Below are 9,393 nucleotides of genomic sequence, written 5' to 3'. Positions count from 1 at the left end.
TGGCTGGAGCAGAATAGGTGGAACCATGTGTTTGATAGCGTTCCAGACATTATTATGAGCCGTTCCTCCCCTCAGCAGCCCCCTGTGGTGTGTTCAGAGATCCAAAATAAGATGTAAACACATCTTCCTCTCTCAGACCTGTGTCCAAATAGTAGTAGTTTTCAAATTCACCACATAGGAAAACAGCCCATCATGTTTTGTACAAATCAAATACTGAACCATGTGTATGTCATTCGCAGGAGTTTGACTTAAACTGATTCAATCAATTGGTCAGTACACACTGCAGTTCGGGTTAAGAAGCCTTTATTAAAATAAAAACAAAACATTAACTGCAAGGTGCAGATTACCAAAGATTGCCCTTTACATAAAGTACCCAAACCTTTTCAAAACCTCCACTTGTACCGCAAAGCCTCTCTCTAGATCTGCTGAGTGGCTCCTATGCATTATTCATGAACAGATCTGTGCATGAATACTCAATTAGAGACCTACTTATACAGACGGACTGAGGAGAGCAAGTGTGTCTCTCTGAAAATAGTCAGAGGAGAGAGAGGTCCTATCATCACCTCAGGCTCTCCACCTGAAATACCACTCAGGTTAATTTTGGATCCCTGTCCTTTCACGTAGTACCTGGAAGACAATAGATAAATGCCTGCCTACTCATCCCATAAGTGTGATGAGAACATGGAAATTACAACGATGGCATCATAGGAGAGCAACAGATACAGAGATATGCCAGTCAGAACTTCCTTTCTGTTCAGTTCCATCCCCTCAAAAGATGTATGTCACAGATCCAGCTATAAATATTCTGGATGAGCTAAAGCTAGCTAGCTTCAGTTTGCTCCACATTTCAGCTCAGGATTCATCCATATCACAAATGTGGATATCTAACCAACACCTTCCACATGTTGCACATGGACAACCCAGGAGGATGCATACTCACTTCAGTTTTCGACAAACGTGACCCAGGTTGTTCAGGAGAGGCTCCCACTTGTCCACGGTCACCTGACAAATAAAAAATGAAATCATGGCAAAAGAGGAATGTTTGCATTGAACAGAACTCTTAAAATTAATCTTACAACTCCACGATACTGGCTGCCAGTAAATATGTTGGTCGTATGATTAAGAAGTCCCAAAACTTAAAGATTCGAGCATGATACGTGGCACTCGATTGAAATGAGCAGCTACCTCGTTCCCAATGGCTTTGATCTTGTCCATGGCATCCAGGAACAACTTCTCGGCTGTTTTCCAGCTGAAAAGGGAAGAACCGAAGACATTTCAGCAAAATCCACACATTAATAAATAAATAAAAATAAGGCAATAGTACCTTTCACACATCGTGTCAGCCTGAACAGTACTGTGCTCGCTCAAATTGTCTTTTCAAATGGTCCTTTCCGGCACAGTTCCAGCAACTATGGTGGACACGTTGTCAGGTACAACTGTTGGATAATCTATTCCCGACTAAATAGACAGAACCCGTGTTTTTAGTCACAACCTAATCTCTGTTAACCCAGAAGTAAAATCTTACGTAATTTGGTCAGCTGCGTCTAAGAGTTCAAAGTTCAGATTTCCGGCAAAGATGTCGCGGCCCTCACGAAAGGAAAAGTACTCAGCCAAATGTGTGCACGTGGAGGTATTCTACATCATATTCGGGTGCACGTGCGTGTCTGTGTGTGAGTAGAAATACACATGATCCCAGTATGTATGTGTTAGGGCCAGGATGATGCCAGTATCGCGACACGTTAGTATCGTGACAAGGGAAAAACAAGAAGCAAATTCTACTTCAGGAAAACAGCCCATTGTTACACATACAGCAGGGTTTAAAAGGACTAAAGACATTGGTCTGCTTTGCGTTTTCATTTTCGACATGGAAAAAAATATTGCAACACTGGTATCATCTTAAGTTATAAATGTCCCATGTACAAGTATGGTGAAATAACAAATAATGTAATTCTAAAAACAACAAAAACACATGAGAAAGCAAGCATCACAGTCAGTCAGTTCCAGTACCATATTTACAATGTGAAAGGATATTGGATTGAGAGTGGTAGATATTGGTAAGCATAAAGTGACTAGGCATCAGGATAAACATTTGAAGTCGGAAGTTCACATACACCTTAGCCAAATACATTTAAACTCAGTTTCACAATTCCTGACATTTAATCCTAGTAAAAACTCCCAATCTTAGGTCAGTTAGGATCACCACTTTATTTTAATAATGTGAAATGTCAGAATAATAGTAGAGAGAATGATTTATTTCAGCTTTCAAATTCCCAGTGGGTCAGAAGTTTACAAACTCAATTAGTATTCAGTAGCATTGCCTTGAAATGTTTTAATTTGGGTGAAACGTTTTGGAAAGACTTCCACAAGCTTCCCAGAATAAGTTGGGTGATTTTGGCCCATTCATCCTGACAGAGCTGGTGTAACTGAGTCAGGTTTATAAGGCCTCCTTGCTTGCACATGCTTTTTCAGTTCTGCCCACAACATTTCTAGGTCAGGGCTTTGTGATGGCCACTCCAATACCTTGACTTTGTTGTCCTTAAGCCATTTTGCCACAACATTGGAAGTATGCTTGTGCTCATTGTCCATTTGGAAGACCCATTTGCAACAAAGCTTTGCCTTGAGATGTTGTTTGAAAATATCCACATAATTTTCCTACCTCATGATGCCATCTATTTTGTGATGTGCACCAGTCCCTCCTGCAGCAAAGAACCCCCAAAACATGATGCTGCCACCCCTGTGCTTCACGGTTGGGATGGTGTTATTCAGCTTGCAAGCCTCCCCCTTTTTCCTCCAAACATAATGATGGTCATTGTGGCCAAACAGTTCCATTTTTGTTTCATCAGACCAGAGGACATTTCTCCAAAAAGTTGCTGAGCGGCCTTTCAGGTTATGCCGATATAGGGCGCGTTTTACTGTGGATATAGATACAAAAGTACCTTCACAAGGTCCTTTGCTGTTGTTCTGGGATTGATTTGCACTTTTCACACAAGTACGTTAATCTCTAGGAGACAGAACGCGTCTCCTTCCTGAGCGGTATGACGGCTGCGTGGTCCCATGGTGTTTATACTTACATACTATTGTTTGTACAGATGAACGTGGTACCTTCAGGCGTTTGGAAATTTCTCCCAAGGACGAACCAGACTTGTTGAGGTCTACAATTCTTTTTATGAGGTCTTGGTTGATTTCTTTTGATTTTCCCATGACGTCAAGCAAAGAGGCACTGAGTTTGAAGGTAGGCCTTGAAATACATCCACAGGTACACCTCCAATTAGCCTAACAGAAGCTTCTAAAGCCATGACATCATTTTCTGTAATTTTCCAAGCTGTTTAAAGGCACAGTCAATTTAGTGTATGTAAACTTCTGACCCACTGGAATTGTGATACAGTGAATGATAAGTGAAATAATCTGACTGTAAACAATTGTTGGAAAAATTACTTGTGTCATGCACAAAGTAGATGACTTAACAGACTTGACAAAACTATATTTTGTTAACAAGAAATTTGTGGAGTGGTTGAAAAACAAGTTAATGACTCCAACCTAAGTGTATGTAAACTTCCGACTTCAACTGTATGATAAACAGAGTAGCAGCAGCGTATATGCTGATTGGATGTCAGTGGGTATGCGTGTGTGTAGAGTCAGTATAAATGTATGTGCATATTATGACTGTGAGCAAATTAAGTAGTGAATGTTTGTGTTGGAGTGTCAGTGTCAGTGTGCCTGAGTGTGCAGGGACCTGTGAGTGTGCATAGAGACCATGCAAAAATAATATTCTGCGTGTTACTCACTCTCCGTTCTGGAAGGCTACCACGGCCACCTCGTGCATGACAAAGGGGTCTTCTGGTGCGATGCTCAAGGCCTGGCTGAAGAAGCGCTCGGCCAGTTTAGAGTTGTTAGTAAGGCCATACTCCAGCCCTATGTACAACAGAGGGAGATGGCACCTGGACAGAAGAGATGAGAGCAAAGGTTAGGGGTCAATTGGGGCAACAGGGTAGCCTAGTGGTTAGATCCCCGAGCTGACAAGGTACAAATCTGTCGTTCTGCCCCTGAACAGGCAGTTAACCCACTGTTCCTAGGCCGTCATTGAAAATAACTTTCTGTTCTGTGGGGGTATCTGGGTGTCCATGTGCGTGTGTGGAAGGGGAGTCTGGGTTCAATAACAGTACATACCCCTTCATCAGTTGCGCAGCGGTGAAGTAAGCAGCCATGGCCTGGTCGTGTTCACTCTCCACCGCAAACGAGTGACCGTAGGCGATCCATGCCGGACCGTACGTCCGCTCCAGAGTTGTTGCCTTGCTGCGGGAGACAGAATTAGGATGTTAGTGTAAATAAGAGATATTCTACTCAGTCACGGAACGAATGCAGAGTAAATATTATTATTAATATGTAAGTAATACAGTACCAGTCAAAAGTTGACACTTACTCATGCCAGGCTTTTTCTTAATTTTCTACATTGTAGAATAATAGTGACGACATTTCAACTATGGAATTATGTAGTAACCAAAAAAGTAACCACATTTATGACAGCTTTGCACACTTGGCATTCTCTCAACCAGCTTAGTAAGGTAGTCAGTCACCTGGAATGTATTTCAAATAACAGGTGTGCCTTGTTAAAAGTTAATTTGTGGAGTTTCTTTCCTTCTTAATAAGTTTGAGCCAATCAGTTGTGCTGTGACAAAGTAGGGGTGGTATACAGAAGATAGTCCTATTTGGTAAAAGGCCAAGTCCATTTGATGGCAAGAACAGCTCAAATAAGCAAAAGAGAAATGACAGTCCATCATTACATTACGACATGAAGGTCAGTCAATACGGAACGTTTCAAGAACTGAAAGTTTCTTCAAGTGAAGTCGCAAAAACCAAGCTCTATTATGGAACTGGCTCTCATGAGGACCGACACAGGAAAGAAGACCCAGAGTTACCTCTGCTGCAGAGGATAAGTTAATTCGATACCAGCGTCAGAAATTGCAGCCCAAATAAATGCTTCACAGAGTTCAAGTAACAAACAACATCAACTGTTCAGAGGAGACCGCATGAAATCAGGCCTTCATGGTCAAATTGCTGCAAAGAATCCCCTACTAAAGGACACCAACAAGAGGAAAAGACTTGCTTGGACCAAGAAACACGAGCAATGGACATTAGACCAGTGGAAATCTGTCCTTTGGTCTGATGAGTCCAAATTTGAGATTTTTGGTTGAAACAGCCATGTCTTTGTGGGACGCAGAGTAGGTGAACGGATGATCCCTGCATGTGAGGTTCCCACCGTGTAGCATGGAGGTGGTGTGATGGTGCTTTGCAGGTGACACTGATTTATTTAGAATTCAAAGCACACTTAACCAGCATACGCCATCCTATCATTTATTTTTCAACAGGACAATGACCCAACAAACCTCCAGGCTGTGTAAGGGCTATTTGACCAAGAAGGATAATGGAGTGCTACATCAGATGACCTGGCCTCCACAATCACCCAACCTCAACCCAATTAAGATGGTTTGAGATAAGTTGGACTGCAGAGTGAAGGAAAAGCAGCCAACAAGTGCTCAGCATATGTGGTAACTCCTTCAAGACTGTTGGAAAAGCATTCCAGGTCAAGCTGGTTGAGAGAATGCCAAGCGTGTGCAAAGCTGTCATCAAGGCAAAGGGTAGCTACTTTGGAGAATCTAAAATATATTTTGATTTTATGAACACGTTTTTTGGTTTCTACATGATTCCATATGTGTCATTTCATATTTTAATGTCCTCACTATTATTGTATAATGTAGAAAATTGTAAAAATAAAGTAAAAACCCTTGAATGAGTAGGTGTCTCCAAACTTTAGTCTGGTACTGTATATAGTACTTTGCAATGTGTAGATTTGATTCATCAGCAAGTGAATGAATCAAAATATTTGGATATCAACATCTGACTGCTGAATAGGCCTGGCAATAAGAACATGGTATCTGGTACCTGAGATATCTACGAGCGTGTTCATTTTTGTGACCGACCATTAGATAGTAGCATCCCACAGCAAACCAAGAGACCTGGATGAAAACAATGCTTACCATTTGGTTAGTGGTCAAATATTAAATCCATTAAAAAAAAACATACTGTACCAATCAGAGCTTGGACATATGCAATGTCAAGATGCAAGTATAGAGGGGTATCACAGGAGGTTGGTGGCACCTTAATTGGGGAGGAGGGTAATGGCTGGTAGCAGGATGAGTGGAACGGTATCAAACACGTGGTTTGTAGGTGTTTGATGCCATTCCATTTTCTCCAGACATTATTATGAGCAGTATTCCCCTCAGCAGCCTCCTGTGGCGGGTATACTCATAGCAGAGGAAAGTAGTGGGAAACAAAGCAGGGGTTATACTTACTGGGTTGTTGGGATACAAGTCCACAAGCTTGTGTGAAAGGTAAAACAGTTCTGTAGGGGAATAAAGAGCAGAGAATCATGGTACATATTTTCTCTCTCCAAACAATTTAGATGTACATTTATCTTTCATGAGTATGTATTAATAAAACACACTTAAAAAGGAGAGCATCAACCGTATTACCATTTGCTTTGCTGAGCTCCACCAGTGTTCCTATATGAACAGGTAAACAGTTGGCATGGAATGGGTCTTTCACCATCACCCTTGAAGAAACAAAACATTCAGGTGATATGTAGACGGGGCCAAATTATAAGTATGCAACTTATACCCTATTCACAGAACTGAGCTGAGAGAATAATATTCCAACAGACATGCACTGAGTGTACAAAACATGTAAGAACTCCTGTTCTTTCCATGACAGACTGACCAGGTGAAAGCTATGATCTCTTATTTAGGTCACTTGTTAAATCCACTTCAAATCAGTGTAGATGAAGGGGAGGAGACAAGTTAAAGAAGGAATTTTAAGCCTTAAGAAAATTGAGACATGGATTGTGTGTGTGCATTTCAGAGGGTGAATGGGCAAGACAAAATATTTAAGTGCCTTAGAAGGGGTTATTAGTTGCAGGGGCACCGTTTGTGTCAAGAACTGCAACGCTGCTGGGTTTTTCAACACTAAACAGTTTCCGTGTGTATCAAGATGTGTCCACCACCCAAAGGACATCCAGACAATTTGACAACTGTGGGAAGCAATGGAGTCAACATGGGCCAGCATCACAGTGGAACACTTTCAACACCTTGTAGAGTCCATGGCCGATGAATTGAGGCCGTTCTAAGGCAAAAGGGGGTGCAGCTTAATATTAGGAAGGTGTTCCTCATGTTTTGTACACTCAAGTGTATATCATAAGATCTTATGAACAAAAAAAAAGGTTTGGCCGTTTTAACACCTGCAGACTCATCTTAAAGTAACCCATACCAACGAACTGAAGTAGTTTTGTGCCAACAATTCGTTAAATACGTGTCCCCCAAAAATGTCATATCTCCTAAATATAGGACAGACATTTCAAAACCTTATGATTTTTCAATGCTTCTATGGGCTATAGTAGTTAGGCCAAATTCAATATTTCATCAAATAATATATTTGTTTTTATACCTGAAGGGTTCTTAAAATTCAAAATCAAATAGCGAAATGATCCTTGGTATGACCATCTTAAAACCATTCCATATGTTAGCTTCGCTGTTGGGGGGGAGGGGGGGGGGTACTTAGACTGAGGTTATAAACAAACAAAAAAGGTTAGTTTTGCAGATTACCACCAGCAGACTGCCAATACATCTCAAGAGGAGCCAGTCTATGTATTTCTAGTTAAAAGGTTAAGGTGGGCCAGCGATTAGTTATCAAACTTACATGGATGTGAGTTTGTAGCACATTTTGAAGTCGCAGTTGTAATAATGCCTCTCTGCGATGGAGACCACCACATCCAAATTGTCCTGGAGACCGTTGACCATCTCTGGGACCACCATATCACTGGGTTTGTTATACTGAGGGAAGGAAAGAGGAAGGGATGGAGGGACAAAAGGGGGGGGGGGGGGGGGAGAACATTTTAGGGTTATGCTGTCATGGTTACTGGTTGACTGACAAGGGCAGCTGTAGATGACCAATACGACAATAGGATTAATTGTAATATGGTTCATTCTGAACTATAGGGCAAAATCCAAAATGATTGGCGATGACCTACTGTGGCGGTTGTGAGATTCTTTCTGCCGGTTATTGTCACGCAAAAGACTGTTCGTCTCACGGTAAATGACCGTTAACATAAGCAAGTTAAGCCTCTAGGCCTCCACGCATACCAAGTGGCTGATGCGTGCCTTTGGAATATTGACTATTTAAAAAAGTCTGATTTATCAATTTAATATACAACATCACAATAACTCCATGATTTATTTTAGTCAGGTCTAAAGAAACATGATACAAAGAAAATGTATTTCAGTAGAACAGAAAACGAGTCTGCCTACTGTATGTTATCTGGCTTGTTCATTTGGCAGACATATGCTTAGAAGTCCCATGCCATTATTTAATATTATATGATTTTATAGTAAGAACAATGATACTCAACATGAATGAAATGGATATTTTCCCATTCTGGAGAGAGTGCACATACGTGGCTACGTTGAGCATAAAAGTGACCCTTTGAAACAGGTCCTATATTTAGTTATTTGGCAACTTCAGTTGTGAATGATAATGTCTTAGAAAATCAAGACATGGGCTGCATGATGCGACTATAGGCTATTGATGATTTAACAAATTGCAAAAAATGCTTGCCGCAGGCTGCACAGCTGTTCTATCATATTTTCACTCATCAGACTATACTTCACTTAATCTTGTCTTCACTAATATGTCAAATTAGAACATCCCATTATCAAATGGGCAGGATAAAAAATAAAAAAGTAATCTGTTTGCAACTGAATAGTGAACGGAGGGCGTGCGCCTTTCCCGCCAGTCCGTTTTTCAATGATGGCGCTACTTCGGTTTTACAGTGGTGCATGTGCATAACACGAACGGCTGCGAAGTAAAATGTGAACACACTTATTCCACTCCACGCCTCAACCACTGTTTTGAGGAGCATGCGTTCGCTGCGTGACAGGTGATATTCCGCCCAAACTGTATGCCATGGGCTCTCCAACCCAGTTCCTGCAGCTACCCAGTGATTCATTTGGAAAGTGAAATCTGTTCGGGAACGTCGACAGTAAAATTTCTTCACTACAAAATATTTAAAATTGTTGACAACCCCTCTGTGCACTCCATAAAGGAGCGCAAGGAGAGATGGAAACACACGGTGGAGATATATACTGTAAAAAGGTAATGTGTCATCCAATTATTTTTGAAAATATTTGTTTTTAAATTCCTTTTACTTCAAAATCAAATACAAATTCAGTATAATAATAGGCTAACTGAGCCGCCCTGCAAAAGCAATGAACCAACCGCATCGTCAAAGGCTATACATTCTCTCCTAGACATGGACATAAATTTGAACATAACATAGTCAATATT

General features: G+C 41.1%; 1 protein-coding gene across 6 annotated transcripts in view; it reads right to left on the bottom strand.

Moving 5' to 3' along the window:
• The window catches only part of cdc16 (cell division cycle 16 homolog (S. cerevisiae)), a 35,375-nt gene that overhangs the window by 5,359 nt on the left and 20,623 nt on the right, over positions 1–9,393 (bottom strand). For all 6 annotated transcript variants that reach the window (XM_036958517.1, XM_036958520.1, XM_036958518.1 and 3 more), the window contains 8 exons: positions 7,750–7,883; positions 6,531–6,610; positions 6,351–6,400; positions 5,941–6,014; positions 4,168–4,293; positions 3,786–3,938; positions 1,186–1,249; positions 941–1,002 (listed from right to left, as the gene is read on the bottom strand). In XM_036958517.1, coding sequence (XP_036814412.1) covers positions 941–1,002; positions 1,186–1,249; positions 3,786–3,938; positions 4,168–4,293; positions 5,941–6,014; positions 6,351–6,400; positions 6,531–6,610; positions 7,750–7,883 — 743 coding nt within the window. The remainder of the gene's footprint in view (positions 1–940; positions 1,003–1,185; positions 1,250–3,785; positions 3,939–4,167; positions 4,294–5,940; positions 6,015–6,350; positions 6,401–6,530; positions 6,611–7,749; positions 7,884–9,393) is intronic.

Source organism: Oncorhynchus mykiss, chromosome 22 (assembly GCF_013265735.2).
Source record: "Oncorhynchus mykiss isolate Arlee chromosome 22, USDA_OmykA_1.1, whole genome shotgun sequence".
Classification (NCBI taxonomy): Eukaryota; Metazoa; Chordata; class Actinopteri; order Salmoniformes; family Salmonidae; genus Oncorhynchus; species Oncorhynchus mykiss.
This window is presented reverse-complemented; position numbering and strand designations above follow the sequence as displayed.